Raw genomic sequence first — 19975 nt, forward strand, 5'->3', positions numbered from 1 at the left:
CAGCTCAGTTGATTTGGATAAGGTGTGGAATAGAGAGAAGGAGTGCTGAAGTGTAATAGCCAGCTCACTAACAAAATCATTATGTGATGTTCTCAGTGAACAGCTGCCTCGGGATCAGGGATAATTAATGCATTTAGTAATAAGTCTGTGGGCAGAGTGTGTCAAGGCTGATCAAACACCTGTTTGTGTACATTGATATGTTGCCACCAGAAGTCTGTTTTCTTGCTTCTGTTTCCTGATGAGGTGTGCTGTCTAATCACAGAAATCAGGCCAAATACACTGCTGGCTGTTACATTTTACACACACTTTGTTTATAGCAGGCCTCTGGGAGGAAATTGCTAAAATGTCTGCAGCCTTGTGACAGCAAGAGCTGGTTATCTTTGCCACTGAGGCAGTGTGTGAACCCTTTGGAGCAGGACCATCTCGTCTAGGTCACCCAGCACACAGCACAGTGGGATGATCCCAGGGTAGGTTTCTCCAGCACTGCTGCTATTCAGGGATCAGGGGGTTCATCCTTTCTGGTGTGGCCACACATCCCAGAATCACAGAATAATCTGAGTTGGAAGGGACCCCCAAGGATCATCGAGTCCAGCTCTTCAGTGAGTAGCCTCTGCAGGGACTGAACCCACAGCCTCAGTCCTATTAACAGCAGGCCCTGAGCAAGTGAGTCCAGAATGAGTGAGGGCAGTGCAGTGCATCTGGCACCTACAGACAGCTGGACTGTGTAAATCCCTGCCAGAGAGGAGCTTTGTTTCCCCTGTAGGGGTCTGTAGTAGCAATGGAGCAAAGTAAACATGGCAGAGAATGGGATGGCAGCATTGTGAGAAAGGGGGGAATGGCTCTTCTCTTGTGATAAGCCAGCTACTGTAGCAAAATAATGACTAGAAGGGAAAACATGCAATACAAGTAAATTAGAGTGTTTTCCTCATAATTATGCCACTAGTAACAATGCTCACATCAGGACCAGTGAGAAGGTCAAAGTCAGCTCTCCATTCTCAGTCACTTTGCAGCAGGGACTGTCTCTGATCAATGTTGGCATAATATCTGTTCCAGGGCCACATTCTCAGTGCTGCTGTGATCCATCAGCTGGGCAGTGCTGTTACCTACAGGAGAAATGTCATATTGAAAATCCATGGGTGTGACTGTGGCTGACACAAGGAGGAGTCACAGAGCAGCCACTGGAGTGTCTCCTGTAACTACCCTGAGTGGATTATGTGCAGTCTCACCCAGGTGGGCTGCCCATTGATCTGGGTCAGAGCTGCTGAGCTACCAAAGCTGTAATTAAGCAGCATTTATTGAACTCATTTATTGCACACATGCAAAACAAGTGGGAAGGCACGCATTTCTAAACCAAACCAAAACTGCTACTCACACACGCACTCCCAAAGTAATTTTTTGTTAAAATGTCTCTCTGGTTAAAAAAAAAAAAAAAAAACAGAGTAAAATGCAATTTATGTCACAGTCGTATTAAAGGATATGAAATAGCAGGTGTAAAGGATACTGGTGATTTCCAAAGTGGGCCATTGATAGAGATGGATATAATCTTTGCAGAAGAAGTTGGAAATGAGGGGCTGGTGAAGTGTGAAGAGCTGGTCCAGAGGTCAAGAATTTATGCTGGGGAATGGAGGGATCTTTGTACACACATAATCATTTCCTCTTCCCTTTACTGGAGTGATGGGTGATGACCTAAGGGAAGGACATCCCACTCTGTAGTTATTCCTGTGTAACACCTCTGATCAGCTGAGATGTGCATCCCTAGCCCCTCTGAGTGTGAGATCATTTCAAAATTGGTGATCAGTTTGGCAGGAGTTGCTTTATAAACATCAGCAGTGGGTGTATGCATAATTAATCCAGGCTCAATGCTATTGGGAAGGGTGGGAAGGAGAGAAGGAAGGGCTAATTATTTATAGTCTAAGAAAATAGTGTCCAAGTGGGATGTGGATAACACAGTAACTGAAATGCATCAGGGAGCAAGAAGGGAGTTTTGCTGCAAAACCCCACTTTTATTTAACCTAAAGGACACAGTTTGCATGTGAACAAGCCCTGTTACACTCCTGTTATACTCATGGGCTGCTTTGGATCAGCAGCATGAGGTGGATGGGGAATTGCAGCTGATGTGGAATTTAGCACTTCTAACACAGCAAATGTATGAAAACACTGCTTGTAAGAGGAAGGGACTGAGTTTGATGACTCTTCAAGTCTCATATCCACAATGATGGGGTTTTTCTCCCCCACATTAAGAATTTGCTTTCCTGAGTTCCAGTTCAAGCCATACAACAGTTTGGAGTGTAGTTGTTGCATTTTGGAGATTTTTGGTTTTTGTTTCCCAGCCAGCCTGCTTGCCCTCATCCTTTGTACAGGCTGAATTTGCTGGAAGGATCCAGATGAAATGAAGGAGAATTCAGTGGGCACAGATGGTGAGACAGTTAAAGAGCCATGATGCTCATGGCACTGTGTTGGGTGGGGTATAGTTGTGGTTACTGATATATTTTTTGCAAAACAGCAGGTGCTGAGAGCCTGGCTGCTGAATTCTCCAAGCAATGATTACTTTGTTGCTTGGTGTTTAGTCTGCATTAGTCCCTGTAACAAGCCAGAATGGAGTTTTGACATTTAGATCTCCTCCAAATGAACCTAAAGATTTCATTTTACTTACACCAGGGTAGTGTTTTGCAAGCCATTAGTTTCTAGTTGAGCAGCTGATGGATATTTTAAGATCTTAAACCCTCTATTTGCTAGAAAACACCACAAATTTTATTGCAGGTACTATTTATGTGGAAGATGTAAAAAATATTTTGTTTTTTAAAATCATGGCTGCAGTATCTGACCCCTGTTTCAGCTGATTTTTACTTCCATACCACAATGATTCCCCTTCTAAACAATATTCTTTAATATATTCTTATATTTACATGAATTGTAAGAGACATTGATAAGTGTGAGTGCACACCAGCTGAGCTGCCTTAGGGATTTGAATCCTTATTTAGAAGGTTCAAATGAAAAATAAATGTTTCTGCATGGATAGCTGGGCAGCTCTTTCTCTTCTAGTGGGAGCAATTAGCTAAACAAAGTTATAGTTTGGCATCCTTTACTCTGCCTTCTTAGATTTTTGCATTTATTTATATGCTACATAATCAAAAAACTCTTTGTAGGGTAGAGGTTTGGGTTTTTTTGTTTCTTGTGGGGAGGGTGGGTTGTTTTGGTTTTTTTGAGGGCAGGATAGAGTGGTTTTGTTTGTTTGGGTGGTTTTTGTTTGAGTTTTTTATTTGTTTGTGGGGGTCTTGTTTGTTTGGTTGGTTGGTTTGGTTTTAGTTAATATCGAACAGAGGCATGGGACACATGGTCCTGCTCTCTTTCCTTGCATAGTCCCTGCATGCTTCTGGCTCATTGAAAGAAGGGAGTTTCTCACAGAATCACAGAATATTCTGAGCTGCAAGGGACCCAGAAGGATCATCCAGTGCAGCCCTGAAGTGGATGGGGAGTTGTCCCTTAGTGTGGAAGGAGTGTCTGTTCTGCTCTCATCGTACTCTTCACATGGAAAACATGAGAAAATCAGGGCTAAAAGGCCAACCCTGTGTCTGTGTGGGAAGAAAGGAACCACAAGACCTGTTCTTAGTGGACACTGGTGTCAGAATACAGGATGAACTTTTTCTCCTTTGTACTTCCAGTTTCTCCTGAACTGGTCTCTTTAGAACTAGTCTCATTGTCTCCATTGCTATTCAAGCCACCAGAGCTGATAAGAGGCTGTGATAAGCTCACATCTAATAGCTTATTTATTTCTTTGTTTAGCTACAGTTGCTGTGTGTGGCAGCCCTGTGCTGCCGCGCAAAGACGATTGTGCCGCTCACAGCGCTCTCCTTAGCGCGGCTTCTGCCCAAAGACGCCCCGGAGCGGCTCTTAGCTCCGGGGGGCTCCGTACCTTCCTATTCAATTTTTAGGCTCGACAAAGCAAATGGTATACTTGCAGGAGTAGGTCGGGACATTGAACTGGACTTTCTCCTTTTAGAGAGAAGCTAATGAAAAAGTTTCACCTGAAAACAAGAAAAGTGTCATGAAAATAAGCCAGCCTTATCCTCTTAGTCTTGCTTGTTGTGATTGGCCAAGAATGAAATGTGTCAACTCTGTGTTTCTGGGTATCACATCAGTAACAGGTACTTCAGGTGCTGTACTTCTCTCCTAAAGTTAAGAACAGAATCCGAGGAATTGTGATTCCATGGTCTCGATTCACCCTATGAAAAAGGAGTGGAAGGTGCACGGGTCAATGAACTTGAATGGCAGGGGGCAGCAGCAATGCCTTGACTCTGTTTCCATCCCTGGCAGGGGGACAGCATTGCTTCCTGTGACTCCTCGGGCGTGCTGAAGCTCTGGGACATGCGGATGCTGCTCCCTGTTCTCTCCATCGACGCAGGTCCCCACCCTGCCAACCAGGTGGCCTTTCATCGCTCTGGTAGGCTTCTAAGACAGCTTTCCTCCCTAAAACATGGTTTGTTGTCCAGTCTCTCTAATCTCTCTCTAGTTCTGGAGGCAGATAACATGTGTGAGACAGCACAGATGTGGTAATTTTGAAGAAGAAATGCCTGATTGTGGCAATGATCAATATGTTTGTTTTCTATGGGCTAAACTGCCAAATTGGATTGCTGCTCCATGTATATAAAATGAAAAATGCACGATAACAAAGAGTACAATTAATTGCAACAGTATTATATAAAATACAGAATTGATCAATGGAGGTAAAAATCATTGTGAGATTACCTATGTTCCAGTGGTGTTTATTCCCCATTACTGTTTGTTCTTTTATTTGCTAATTCTGGAGTTGCATTTCATAACGCTCTTACAAAGTCCTCTTAGAAGTGCCTCAGAACTTCATCGTGCTGACAGGGCTGCTTGCTAGGCACAGGAATTGAATTAAGCAGTTATTTTTTCATCATCAACCATGTATTACCATGTCAGCAGTACTGTGAGTGCACATTGCATTTTCATTTGAAGAGGAGCCATTCTAAAACATTTTTGTTTTAAAACAATCTTCAGTTCCAAAGCACAGGCAAGCATTCCTGTTGCAACACAGAATTAGATCCTGGCTTAGGAAATGGTTTTACTCAAAGCTAGTGCAACATGATATAATACAACAATATATAACATAATATATATAGGCACATGAAAAATAAGTATACATTTGTATTATGTGTTCATAAAACATAAAGCTTTGATAGAATTTGAGGCATAATAAGGAATCATTAAAGAAAAATAATAGGATGATGTTTTGTCATAATGACCCACATACTATGGAAGGCATATTATCAATATATTGAGTCCCTTGGCAGGAAACTTTGACATCAAATTCCATATTATATGTGTAGTGATTTCATGGATCTCTCTGCTGTATCATTGAATAAGGTGCTTGCATTTTCCAGGGGATAAAAAATGCATTGGCAGTGTCCAGTTTTGGGCAGCTTCCCAAAGACACGTTTAACCACTATGGTATTTATGTGTGTGATTTGGAATAAGACATCATTTTTTGTTCAGGAGGATTTGAAGAAGTTTTGCATCTTTGTTTATGGTATATAATATTGGGTCATTTGCAGCAGAACCACACCCCTGAAAAATGCAGTTGTAATAGTTCTGCCAGATGGGAACTTTTCTTTTAGAAATGTCCTCAGCTTCAGGTAATCTAAATGGGCATGTTTTTCCATCATTTGGACAAAATCCAAAATTATCTCTGCAGAGATAACCACACAACAGAGATATCAAATTGGGGTGGATGATCAGAGAGGCAGAATGCAAAAGGATGGAATTCCAGCTGGCTGAAGATAGGCAAATACCTGGCTGAGACACGCTGTACCTGCTGCAAGAGGGGCAGAGTAGATAAAATACATCCTGTGTTTAACAGCCTGTTGGGAATGGGACATCTGCCTCAGTCAGGACCTCTGCCTGTGGAGCAGCTTGTGTTGATTTTCCTTATCAAAACATGGCTCAGTTTCCAGCTGTGTCCCTCAGTCTCTCCAGCTGATGTTGCACCACCCAGTGTAAAATGCCTGACTGCATTAATAGTCAGAGGCACACATTGTTCAGCTCTTACAGGTGGATTTAATTACCAGATTAGAGAGCCATGGTTGAGCAAGTTTTTTTTTTCTTCTGCCCAATAATTATTTAAATGAAAGTTAATAATGATAGAAGAGGTTTATGAAAAGTTTGGCAGTATCAGCAAACAAGATTGAGGGTGGAGATAGGAAGGCCCCAGCTAATGGAAGAATTTGTTCTGCTTTCCTTTGTATTGTTTTCAAGTAATTATCTTTGCAAATGCAGTGTAGACAAGCACATCTTGCCTTTTGTTTTTAAGTGGTGTTACCTTTGTGGGTATGACATGCTCCAGGTGGGAGGAGTTTGTGAGTTACTGGGGTTCTCCCAATGGCATTTTTGGGGATGAGCCTTGCTGGCTCCAGTGATCCATTGCTGGTCCAGGCCTAAATGCCTGAGCAGCACTGTTAGTTAAACAGCAGCCTAAAGCCACTTCCTGCTTGACCAGAGCCACACTCAGATCTTAGATAAATTAGTGACAGCTGTTGTGTATAAATCTTTCTGCTTCAGCTGCACTCTGCCTCAGCTTTTCTTTAGCCCAGCTTAAAGGTGGACTTTTCCATACTTGTGAATTAACAGAAAATAATTATATTATTAATTGCCACTGCACTTCATGGGGATTTTCTGCTTTGTCCTGCACTTTCTGCAACAAACTCATGGTCTTTCAGTGAGAGGTGGTGATGGAGCTGCCTGGAACTCAGCCTGCTGGTGGTATTGCTCTACAATACTGTGTCTAGTATCAGAAATTTTTCTGATGTCATACACAATTAACATATCCTTTGAATTCTGCATGCTGTGGATGGCTGACCAGAGTTACTGTGCAAGATGGACCCCCAGCATAACTGATTTTTAAACTAAATTCACTTTTACTTTTTTATGTGCAAGTCAGCAGCATCTCCACATGCACATATTCTTGTGTAGCATTCATGCATTCCTGGAGCACCCTCTTGTCACCACCTTTATTTTTTCCATTTGCTGTTTAGAAAATGTAAATGAGATTAATCACAGCTCAGCATTGCATATGTAAGAGAAGGTGCAGAAGGTTCTAGCTTGTGTGCTATGAGGTATTTATTAATTATCACAGCACATTAAAACAAACAAACCAAACAAGCCCCACTTCACAGCAACAATCCAAAATCAAGAGCAGTTACAGTAAGGCTGAGGGCAAGCAAATAATATTTGGAAAAATGCACTGCTTTATTTTGAGCTCTGGAGATACAGTGAGGTGTTAACATTTAACCTGCCTCCATCCAGGCTGGGCTGTGCTGCTCTCAGCATGAGCAAATAACCTCTCCATGCTTCTCACCATTCCCAAGGGCCATAGGTGCATGTCTTATCCTGAGGAAAAGTAGATTAAAAGAATGTAAAAGCTGTAAATGAATGTGAAAGTTGAGAAATGGCAGGATCAAGATTCTCTTGTGATACAAACCTTTTATTTTAGGAGACAACATTTCTAGGGATGCAGGAGACCCGTTGACAGTGAACAGATGGTCCCACTGTCAGCCATGGTGGGGTCAGGGCAACTGCTCAGTGTTGCTCTCTGAAAGCAAGCTTCATTTGCTTAATTACACATCACATGACATCACCCAGCACCATAACCACAAGGCAAACATTGCTCCAATGGCTGGCAATTGTTTGCTGTTCCTCTGCAGTTGTTCTTGGTGTCAAATTGCAGAGACAAATTTTCATCTCTGTATTACCCACCCTTTTACACAACACAGAATTATTGACAGGATTTCTGGGATGTTATTGCTGGAGCATTTTCAATATTTGCACTTGATATTATTTGGGCTATTACTGATAATGCTAAAGCCACAAGCAATCCCCTCATGGAGGGGGGCATGGAGGTTAGAGCTCAGATGGTTTCCACTGATACTGAGACATCAGGTAAAGTTCCAAAATTACAGTTTGCAGTGTATCCCTAATCTGGTAACAATCTGTGTGCTCAGATTTGCAAGATGTAGTCCTTGCAAATCAGTCTTGCAGTGAGGTGCCCTCTCAATTTTCTCTTTGATTTCCTCAATTTTGGTTGGTGTATTGACTGCAAAGACAAGCTGGTGTTAAGGTGACAGAGCCAGGTGTCTGTCTTTGCTCCTTCTTTCCTCTTTTCCTTCACATTTTTAATTAATTGATACTCTTTAAGTGGCACTGAGGAGATAAAGCTTCATCTTGGTAGGGTGGAGAGTGGAGAGTTTTCTAGGCTGGAAGAAAGAAGCTCTCCTTTGCTGGGAAGCCAACAGTGGATTTTGGAGTCAGAGGCTGAATCAGCAGTGGATGCCCCTGCAACTTGCAGATCTCAGGAGGTGACTGTGGCCACTGTGTGCACATGTAAACAGAACTGGAGCAGGACAAGATCTTCACCCTTTGCTTGTTTTGCAGTTTCTGGAACTTACTTTCTGTATTTGTCTCCTTTTGATTACAGTAAAAGTCACACTTGATGGGAGAAGAATCCTCTAGCACAGAATTTAGCAGTAATCTCTTTAGAGGCATCTGATTTTGTCCACATAGAGCAATTATGTGCTGACATTAATGTGTGTTTTTTCCTATGCCTCCCATTTCTGGCTCAAAAGCTTTTTTCATTACAACACTTTATTGCTCTGTGTTCTTTAATCTCCAAGGCAGATTACTTGATAACATCAATTGATTCCTTAGGGTGCTTTTCCCCTTGTGGTTCAATGCCTGAGTTCCTGCCTCAATTCTGACTATGTATAAGCTGTCACAGGCAATACAGCCTCAGCTTGGGTAATCTTTACTTGATTGAAGTTCTTGACAATTAACACGACCTTCTGATCACTGATTCTGGGTATTGAGAAAAAACAAACCATGAAGGATTAAACAATTGTTAAAGTTAAGTGTTTTTTCTCCCCCTTCCCCAGTCTCACCATGAGCCAAACATCTCTCCTTCCCTCTTCCTGCTTTCTTCTTGCCTTGTTTTTGCTGTGGGCTGTGCTCCATCATCCCAATTCCTTTGTGCAGCAACAGGGGATGCAGGAGGAGTGTAATTCTTTGGATTTGTGCTGGCACTTGCCCTTTCACTCAGACAACTCCCAGTTCTTGTTACTACTCAGTTCAGACTTGCTCCAGTGCTGTAACTCCTCCTGACAGGACAGCAAAGGGACCAAGCTGTGGTTTTGGAGCACATCTTTTAAATCTTTGAAAGATTTGCTCTTTACATAGAGAATTGAGACTTATTTTGCTGCCTGCTTTGATTTTCATTCAGGCCTTTTCCAAGTCCATTTGTAATTTTACATCATTTTTTCCTCTCCTTGTTCCCATCAGGAATTGCTTCATGTCTGTCCCTTCAGAACCATTTGTTTTCCTATGGTCAGCATTCCAAGATCTGTGGGTTTTCCCTGCATCCCTGTACACCCATTTCTGTACTAACTAAGCATTCACATGGTCTGTTTCTTTTGTATATAATTGATCCACATTCTCACAGATCTTGCTTAATGAGCACAAATGCAGCCACCTGCATATCTTAGTTTGCCATTTATTATTTGATACTCAGCACTTTTAGGTCATCTTCACTTTCCTCTTGGCTTCAGCTCATGTGCAAGTGCTGTGTCAGGGCTGTGTGTCTGATCTGTGTCTGCCTCCTCTGGCCAAGCAGTAGTCAGGGAAAACTCCTTTTCTTTCCTTCCAGGAGGGGATAGGGCTGAACACCAAAAGTCAGGCCTTTTGCTTTATGCTGGCAAGTTTCAAGCAGTGATGGTTCTCCATTTCTCCTTTGTCTTGTCCGTCCCTCTCTGATTCTTCAGTCTAAACTTGAATATACCTTTATAAAACTCCCCTTTAAAGCCTGTGATACATGTTTGGTCCATGTTTGAATATGGAGCCCTACTTTAAACTGATGGGTGGGAGATAAACTTTCAGGTCCATTCATTGACCAAGCTGTTTGTATACAAGCCAAAGATTTTCAAAAGTGATTCCTTGGATAGAAGGAGTACTGGTGGGGTGGTTCACCTCAGCCACACTGGGAAAAATGTTTAGTCCTTTGTGCCTCCAGGTGAAATCCCTGCTTTGGCAGAGCAGATGCCATTGCCCCAGCTGTGTGCTGTTTGTCACTGCCCCAGTATTGATGTTTTGTCCCTAGGTAGCCCTCCCAGCCCACGTGTTTGCACTGGTGAATCCATTAGTGGGCTCCCTGGGGAGATTGCAGCGTGGTGGGAGTGGGTTTATACAAGCCATGGCCTATTTTCCAGCCCTGATCATGCTGCTTTGCCTGGGAAGTGAGATCAACAAGACGTCCCTGTCAGCCCCTTTCCCTGAGCAGTGCTTACAGCGTCTGTTGGCCATCCTTAATTGCTCCTATGGTCAGCATGGGAATAAAAGGATGTGTGCAAGACTGAATTACTCAACAATAATCCCTTGTCTCATAATTCTCACTCCTTCCCTCTCTGCTGCTCTATGCCATCTTTTCTCATTCACAACATCTGTTTTCCTGACCATAAAAATGCTTTAATTGGGAGGCAATGGGTAGATTGGACTTACACAAATAAGAGCTGATTGACAGATCATTTTGTCTCCTTGTTTCATGGGGTAGGAAACTATCACTCTCCTTATTTCTGACTGTTGCAGTTTGCCAAAGGGAAAAGGCTGGCAATGAATTTTCCCCCTTTGTTGATCAGGGGGAGAGTTGTGCTGTGCAGTATTTCTGTTGTGTCATGGCCATTTTTCAATACAAGCAAACGCCACAATATTTAAATATGGTGCAAGGGAAAGAAAAGGGATTCTTAAAATATACGACTTTATTTTCAGTGCGGACATAATTTAAAATGTATGAAATATTTGTCCTTTGGAAAGGAGAGGGAGGTGGCTTGGAACTCCTGTATTTTACATTTTTTGCCCTGATTGCAGATAGTGTTTTGTGTCTGGCTGTGTTTGCTGAGCTAATGAGGGTGGGGACTGTGCTACTGCAGGCGATTGCTTTGAGCACAGAGCACTTTGAAGAGATTAGCCCCATTGATATTCCCTTCATCTTTGTTAGAGGGGCATGCTTCCTTCCCTGGAGTGCCAGGAGATGGACAGCTATTTAATAGAGCCAGCCTTTTTCAAGTACAGGCTGTACTCCTGAATATCCCCATCTCCCCTACCTGCAGATTTCCCACAGAAAAACAATGTTCTGGAAGCCAGGGTTGTTCCTCATTAGAGCAATATATTGACCTGATAGGGGGGGGTTGGAGGACCTCAGGGTGACTGGGTTATCATCTGTCTGGTTAAATGTTATTCTTCAAGGAGAAGCAACAGTTCCAGCAGTTCAGGCAGACAGCCAAAACATGGGGATGAGCAAATTGTTTGTTCCAAGAGTAAATGAAGGGAATGTCCACATGAATTTTGCCATCCTTGTATTAAACTAACAGAAGCTGAAAATCGGAGCTTTATTCATCCCAAGTGGGGCATAACTGATCAAAATTTTGATTCTCCAGCAGCTATCCACAAACTGAATTAAAATGGCTTGCAAGAAGTTGGCTTTTTTTCTAATCTTATTTTAACTAGGCACAAGTCTTAAAATAATAATGTATTCAACCTCTCATCTCTAACATTTACTGCTTTTGTAACTTTACCAGGTTTATGGATTCCATTTTATATTTATTGTTTATATTAATTCCAGCTCACAGAGTGCTGCAATTAGCCCATTCCCACTTTGAATGTATTTACAGTGATAAAAGAGAACTCCTTACTTTCACTCAGACTGCACAGCTCTATCCCAAGCCTGGCTTAGATACAAGAGCTTCATCTCCTGATTAACTTACTCCTGCAGACAGTCAGGGATGAAGGACCTCTGAAAGTCAGCACAGCCTTTCTTCCATGAGAGCTCCTCTTAAATATCGACAGCTCCCCAGGTCCTGTGTTTTGAGTACAGCATCTGTATGTAAAGAGAGGATCAATAGTGCATTCATCATTCATATCCTGTAATAAAGGAAAGGGATTTCTGAAATATTGGGTTAGTATTTGTGGGTCCTTTCTGTGTGTTGAATATGGAAGGTGGAATGGCCATGGCATTCTCTGCCAAGGGCTGGATAGGTCAGGCAATCTGCAAGGGGACAGCGTTTGCATCTTTGTCACTGCCAAAATTAAACAGAAAGTCATCAGTAATTGAGAGTTAGCTGGGAGCTTTGTGGGCTGACCCAGGCTTGTGCTGGGAGTGGAGAAAACACATTTAGGAAAACAGAGAACCTGGTAGTTTTGTTTAAGGGAAGCAAACCCTGAGAGAGGAGAAAGAGTCCAGAGGGGCTGGGATGCTGTGGATAGAAAAGTAATCCTTGTGACTGCCTAAGTAACTCAAGTATGCTGTTTCAAACATAAGGATAATTTAGGGAATTTGGTCTGTTCACCCACTATTCTTTTCCCTCTTAGAAAGCAAAGTATTTAATATTTTAGATTAAAATTAGAGATGAAATGTCAGTTCCATAAAAAAAAAGATAAACTGTCCATAACCAGCATTTTTCTTTCTCCTTTGTGGGGGTAAAAACTATGCCAGTCTATGCTGAGTTTGAATAACACACGTTCAGTAACTCAAAACTCAAATGTCCTCTTTTTTCAATATTCATTTTTAAAGTAACCAAAGTCCAAAAGAAAATGGTTCACTTTCAGATACCTGTATTGTGATTACCAAGAAAGTTTTGAATCCTTGAACAGCTCCTCCACTTGGTAAATGGAATATATTAATGAACTAGGTCTTTTCAGAGCTTGGAAAGCGGCACTTCTTTTCAAGAAAGAGATCATCTTTGAATTAAAAGTATGCTGTCTTTAGCCTTTTTTTATTTTTATTTTATTGACAAATTGTCACAGGAGCTAAAGTGTGTAATCATCAATAACAAGTGATCCATGGGGCTATGCAAAATCTATTGATTAACAATATAATCTCCATACAGATGTCCTAGGAGTGCTTGTTATTTTTTATGGGCCAATCTGGGAGTCCTGCTTGCATTTCAAGGGGCAGCTGCAGGAAGGTGAGTGAGACAAAGTTCAGGGCATCTCTGCAGTTGCCTGGCAGCATCTTTGGTGAAAGGGGAAAAATGCCACCAGTTGCTCCCACCACAGGATGTGCAGCCTCCTTTTGTCAAGCTTGCATGGGTACAAAGTAAACCCATTTCCATGAAAGGAATTCAAAGCCTGAGACAAAATCCTCTTTGTCATGAAAGCATGATTTTAATTTGTTTTTAAGGCTGTTCCACTACTAAGAAAATCCTGATTTAGATGCCTTTGAGGCATTTAACTTAGACTTATGCAGAGCTATTCCTCAGAGAAAATTGGATGTAATTTTAGGATTAGGTAACTGACCTAGGAATGAGAAAGAGAGGGAGAGAGAGTGCAAAGCTTGCATATCCACTTTGTCCAGATGGATATTCACTAGGAAACCTTCAAACTGCTCATAAATATTGCCTGTCCTTTTGTAAAGGCTCCCACCAGCAAGCCCATGGTCATTTCCTGGGCAGAAAAGAGGTTTTGCATTGAAACTTTTGGGCAACTAAATAAAGTATTTTATTTCCCTTTCTTTTGCTGTGGCAAAATATTATACATAATGATGAATGGGAAAATAAGCAAGGAAAGAAGTTCTATAAACAGCCTCCAACTCCTGACTTGAATATTTGAGCTGTTTGTTTGTTTGGGGTTTTTTCCTCTGGAATGACTTCCTTTATTTCTTTTCCTGTTTTTCAACTCATAAAAATATCTTTTATGAAGAGCTGTTATCTCTCTGAGTATCACATGCTCTTGGGGAGTAGGGTAAAATCTACTTCCTTTCAGTCTTCCTAAACTAAATTGAGTGTAAAAAGGAAATATCTTAATCCTTTTCCCCCCCTTCTAGAACACCAAAGAGGTCGTGATGACAGTGAATTCTTTAATGTTGGGTTTATGTCAAACATCATTTCCTCCTTTGACATTTTATATTGCAAGTGAATGTGTGTGCAATACCTCAGTGACCTGCCTGAAAACACAGAAAAGAAAGAAAAGCAGAGCATTTCTGGTCTGTGGTGGCAGTGTCCAGCTGGGCAGGAGGAAATGCTGAGGGCAACAGATAAACTCAGGAGATGCTGTGGTTTCCCTGGCCCTCTCCTGTGGGTCAGGGCTCCCAGAACTGGCTCCTCATGCACTTCCATGTTCATGGATCTCTCTTATGGATCAGGGCTCCCAGAACTGGCTCCTCATGCACTTCAGTGTTCCTGGATCTCTCCTGTGGGTCAGGGCTCCCAGAACTGGCTCCTCATGCACTTCAGTGTTCCTGGATCTCTCTTATGGATCAGGGCTCCCAGAACTGGCTCCTCATGCACTTCCATGTTCCTGGATCTCTCCTGTGGGTCAGGGCTCCCAGAACTGGTTCCTCATGCACTTCCATGTTCCTGGATCTCTCCTGTGGGTCAGGGCTCCCAGAACTGGCTCCTCATGCACTTCAGTGTTCCTGGATCTCTCCTGTGGGTCAGGGCTCCCAGATCTGGCTCCTCATGCACTTCAGTGTTCCTGGATCTCTCCTGTGGGTCAGGGCTACCAGAACTGGCTCCTCATGCACTTCAGTGTTCCTGGGTCTGTGAAACTTTTGGTTTGGCACTTTGTATTTCCAGCAGAGCCCTTAGCCATGTGGAAGTACCTCCCTGCCTGTGCTCTAAATCTCTTAATGATACATTCTGATTCTCATACTGTGGGAATTATTGGATAATTGTTCCTTGTTCAACCCCTTCCTGCTGGCACATCTTCCCTGCCCTCTTTGTGGAGCTGAAGAGTCTGTGTCCATTTAATCTCCTAAATACATAAGCTATTCCTCCTCTTTGTTCATTTGTTGCCCTTCTGTAAATCTTATTTTGGGTACTTCCTATAAAAAGGGAGAAGAGGGATGAGTCTGATATGATGTTTTCAAGATGTGCTTAAATCAGGGTTTTAAATAGAGGCCTAATAAGGGTTTTTTAGTTTCTTCTCTAGCTTTTGGGTTTTTCCCCCCAGTCTTAATTCTTGACATTATAACAAGGTGATGTTTTCAAAGAAGTGTCAATGGTGGCTGGGAGATCTCTGTGCTGAATGACAAAGGACAGTTTACTGTCTGTCACTGGATTTGTATAATTAAGAATACTTTTGTTTATTTGAATCATTTAATGTTTCTCAGAATTCAGTTCCATCTTTTATTACAATTCCATCTGCCTTTCTATTCTTTAATCCAGCATTTTGGGATTCTTCAATCATTCTGTGAAATGTGCTGTTGTCTTGAAAAATATGAATAATTTTATTTTTTCAGTGTTAATCTTCACATCCTTTAAGAAGAAGAAATTTTTGATGTGCTGACTAGCACAGGTCCCAGAATAAATGTCACATTCTTCTGGTAATCTGTATTTTTCTCACTTGTCTGTCCTATTGGAAAGAGTCCATTTTTTCCCTCCCAATTTTGGTCATCAAAACTGTTGGGAAATTAAGTATCTAATGTCAGCCTGTTCGCCCTTATTCCTGTGCTTCTTGGCCAATTTCTGACCAATTTTTGAGCTGTAAAAGATATGATAACTCCTCATTGTGGTATTGTATTTCCTCATGCATCAGCTCAATCTGCTCCTTATTATTCAGCTGAGTTTATTGGACCTGTAAATAAATCCCAGGCACCAGCTGGCAGTTTCTCAGGCTCTTTTCAGAAGTTGCTGTCACATTTACCACCTTCCATTCCTCTGCTCCTTGGGCCAGGCTAAGCAGTTGCTTCAGGAGCAATTTCAGTTAATTTCATATTTAACGTTCCTGTTTGAATACTTTCTGCTTCTGGCAAGTATTTAATCACCTCATTCTAAGATTTTGGACTTGTGTTTCCTGTTAAGTAGCCAAAGCAGTCTGTCTGAGGAGTTACAAAAGCAGTCAGCTCTCTGCACTGCTCTGCCTGGTGGGATTGCAGCTGCTTGAGGATGGCTGGAATAGTGCACAGGTGCCTTTGGAATCCCTCACAGAGGAGAGGGATTTAAGCTATTGCTATATGGGTCACCTGGCTTCCTTTGCATGACCTCATCTTCAAAGGAATGGATGACTATTCCCACTGAAGGAATGAGTCAGCAATTCCTTCAAACAAAGACATCTATCTATATAATAGAAAGTGTTTTGGTTGCTCAGCTGATGTGCATCTGAAGTTGGGTGTTAAAATTAGGAGTCAAATTGTTAACACTGTCCTGGGAGTGCAAGGTTCACTGAATTTGAGCATTTTACTCTGCAGTCCATGAAAAAAAAAGAGTGACTTAAAACACAGTCTGTTAAATCCATTGCCTTCCACTGCCTGGTAGAGCTGTAGTAGTAGTTGATAACAGCCTTTTATTGAGGATCATCCCTTTTTGTGTTCCAGACTGCAGTCCCAGCTGTCTCCTTAAAACTCTGGTACACAGCTATGTGTATTTGGCCAAACAGGTCTTTCCTTGCATCAGTGGCATTATTAACATCTCCATTTTGTGCCCAGTATTGAGGGGGTTTATTTTCTATTGTGTATTCTTTTTCCTTCAATTTCCATGCCCCAGCCAGTCATCCTGAGTGGCACTTGGAATGTACCTGATAGCATAACAGGCATTTATAAGTGACTGAAATTAATGGTTGGTATTTTAGCTGTGCTTGCAAGCTGAGTTTAGGCACTGGCACGATTAGGAGTCATTGGCTGATGGACCAGCAAAATAAAGGGCTTCATTTAAGCAGATGAAGCCTCTGAGTCAGACCCCAAGCAGAGCAGATCTGTGCCAGTGCTGGCCTTGCTCAGCACTGGGGCTGAGGGGGCTCCTCCACCTTCCTCCAAGTGCCAGGAATGAGTGAACAACCTGGCTTGAGAAACTCCCAGCCCTCCTGTTCCAGCTCCTGCATCTGATGTGGAGTGCTTGAATCTGGGACTGCTGAGCCTTATGGTGCAGGTATTGTGAGTGATGTAATGTGCTGCTGATTTTTTTTCATTAATTAACACATTTGTTTAAGTAAATTAGTAGGCAACTCTGATGCTTGATGGGATATTGCAGGCGTAGTAAACACAAGGTTATTGAGTATAATGAACACTTCTTCTCTGGCATCAGAGCAAGTCAGAGGGAAAGGAAACGGGAAAGGAAATCAATAAGAAGAACCAAGCCCATAGAAATTATTAAGGATCACCTCCTTCAGAACCCCTCAGCTAATGAAAAAAGGTGCTCTCCTGAAATATTACCCACAGCCTAATCTGGTAGATACACACAGTGTTTGGAGAGGCCAGTGATGTTTGCTGGGAAGTGCTGAGCATCCTCATGGCATTGTGTGCCTTGTGCAGCAGGTTCTCTGTGGCAGCCTTGGGCTTCTTGGGCCAAGGTGGAGGCTGCCTTGAGTCTCAGTGTTGCTTCTTTAAAGGGAAGAGAAGTCTGAGCCTGTGACCTCCCCTTCTTGGCTTCTGTGAAACTGCAGCATGCTCTGGGTGGCTGTTCTGTAATCAGCCAAGCCAGCCCCTGCCAGTGCCCCCGTGCTGTGTGTAGGGCATCCCCCACACTGCAGGGCACCCAGCTGGGAAGGTGCAGGCTGAACCTGCAGCAGGCTCCTCTGCCTGTCTCTAGTGGTTGGTTAGCTCACTCATCCCAGCTCTGAGAAGTTTTCCAAACACAGCTTCACTGAGAGCCATGGGAATTTAAATCTCTGCATGTGCCTGCTGCTGGCCTGAGGGCTCCTGGGGCTGCCTGCTTCAAACTCTTACACTAACCAGGGCTCTGGTACATATTTTATGATAATTCCTTTTCATTCCTTGCTCATTTGTTTTCTGTTGTTACTTCTCTTTTGCTGCTACAAAAGCTCTTCTGTTCTTACATTTGATGTTCACTTCTGTGATTTGTCCTGATGTTCTCTGCAATTATAAGTTTGAGTAGTACTGAGGTGAATTAATAATTCAGCAGATCCAAAATGACACAGACTGGGTTGCTCCATAGCTGGGAGCACAATCACACCCATAACACAGAGCTGACATCCACCTTGTGTACAAGTACATGTGGATTATGGTCCTGTGGCTCTGCACAGTTTTGCTCTTAACATCCATCTTCACAGTCTGTTTGGGCTCTTTGGAATGATGTACTAAAGGCTGGATGAGGAGGTTTTATTTCCAGAAATTTTACTTCCAGAAATTAGTTCATAGGTGTGTGGGGCTTGTCTTGGTAAAGATTTGGCAGAGTGGCCATTAGGAAATGGTAGATCCCATGCTCCCAATTGAATTAGCTGTGTGATTCTGTCAGCTGTGCTGTGGGCACTGTTGTACCTTGTGGGCATGAATTCAGTGTCCTGCACTGGACTCCTCTCTTGTGGGATCTGATTTGTTCTTCTCCTGCCATTGGTGGAGGAGAGAGCTGAACCCCAGTACAGCGTGGCCATCACCATGGAAACATGCTGGTGGGTGCAGCCTCCCCAGAAGAGGAGCACAGAATCACCAAATCACAGACTGCTTTGGGTAAGGACCTTAAGGGTCATCTCATTCCATTGCCTGCCATGGGACCTTCCACCATCCCAGGTTGCTCCAAGCCCATCCAGCCTGGCCTTGGACACTTCCAAGGATGGGGCAGCCACAGCTTCTCTGGGCACCCTGTGCCAGGGCCTCACCACCCTCACAGGGAAGAATTTCTTGCTAATATCACATCTAAACCTACCCTCTGTCAGTTTGAACCCTTCCCTCCTTGTACTGTGGTTTCCTGACAGAGTCCTTCTCCAGCTTCCCTGTGCCCCTTTAGATACTGAAAGGGGCTCTGAGGTCTCCACACAACCTTCTCTTCTGAATAATCCCAAATTTCTCAGCCTGATTTCACAGAGGAGATGCTCTAGTCTGGGATTCAATCATTTGATGTCTTCTGTAGTCCTGGCCCAACTAAAGTAAAAGCACCTTCATATGCTCAGTGATTTAAAATCACTGAACACAGCTCAGCCCATCTACTGCCACATACATAATCAGTTTGGGTATTTCTAAGCAAAACAAATACTTCCAAAGGAGCTATTGCAAACAGATGGACTAACATTAATAAAATAGGCAGTTCCCTCTTTAAGGGTTTTGTTGGAATAAAATGGATTGTTTTTATTGAGATTTAAACTGCAGTTTGCTTAAATTATTTTTATATTTGCCCATTATATTGTGAACATATGAAATGGGCAAAATGTTAAGAATAATTAAGCAGAGTGGTCCTGAATACCCTGGCAAGTCTGAAAAATCATATAGAAGAGAAAGCAGCTATCTGTGGAGCTGCCAATTCTACTTAGATAAGCCCATCTGTTTAGATCTACAGCTGTTCCCTAAAGAAGAATACATCTTATGTGAAGAATTCCCACCAGATCCCTCAGACATTTTATCATTCAAGAATGCTCTTCCTGTTTGTTCTCTCTCTCTCTTCATAAGAAACTATACAATTAATGGTTTTAGTATGGTCTTATAGAACATTTGCAAGACAAATTATGGACTTAGCATTAAAATTAAAAGAGTTTGTTCTCTTCTGGTTTCATAATGAATACAAACAGTTGCAAGCCATGTGCTCATACCTACAGTGGCTCAAAGTCTGGTCTCCTGTTTCTCTTTCCCCTTCCACTTCTTTATCTTCATCTGGAGACCTTCAGACCATTTCTTGTCAAACCTAAAGGTATAGATTATTTTATATCTAATTGGTCATGTGGAAAGTATTCTTGTGGGGTGTCAACTTCTTTTATTGTTAAACTTCTTTTTAAAAGAGAAAGAGGAATTGGGGAGCTCCAAACTTTGTGTTTCCCTGTGTGCCCCAGTCCCAGGAGTTCTACAAATGTAGAGCTAATGCTGCTCATTCCCTGCCTGAGGCTCCATCCCTAGAACTACTTCAACAACAATATTGCCTGAATAACATCAGATATAAGGATGTGGACTTGTTTGATCTTTTTATTAAATCCTGGTATCAAAGTGGATTTATCCACTCTCAAAGATAAGATGGAAGGATGCCAGCTTTTGAAGATCATT

General features: G+C 42.4%; 1 protein-coding gene across 1 annotated transcript in view; it reads left to right on the forward strand.

The window, feature by feature from the left end:
* SPAG16 (sperm associated antigen 16) overlaps positions 1–19975 on the forward strand; it is a 379392-nt gene that overhangs the window by 268408 nt on the left and 91009 nt on the right. The window contains exon 15 of the mRNA XM_063162650.1: positions 4315–4441. Coding sequence (XP_063018720.1) covers positions 4315–4441 — 127 coding nt within the window. The remainder of the gene's footprint in view (positions 1–4314; positions 4442–19975) is intronic.

This window comes from Melospiza melodia, chromosome 8, assembly GCF_035770615.1.
Source record: "Melospiza melodia melodia isolate bMelMel2 chromosome 8, bMelMel2.pri, whole genome shotgun sequence".
In the NCBI taxonomy this organism is placed as follows: domain Eukaryota; kingdom Metazoa; phylum Chordata; class Aves; order Passeriformes; family Passerellidae; genus Melospiza; species Melospiza melodia.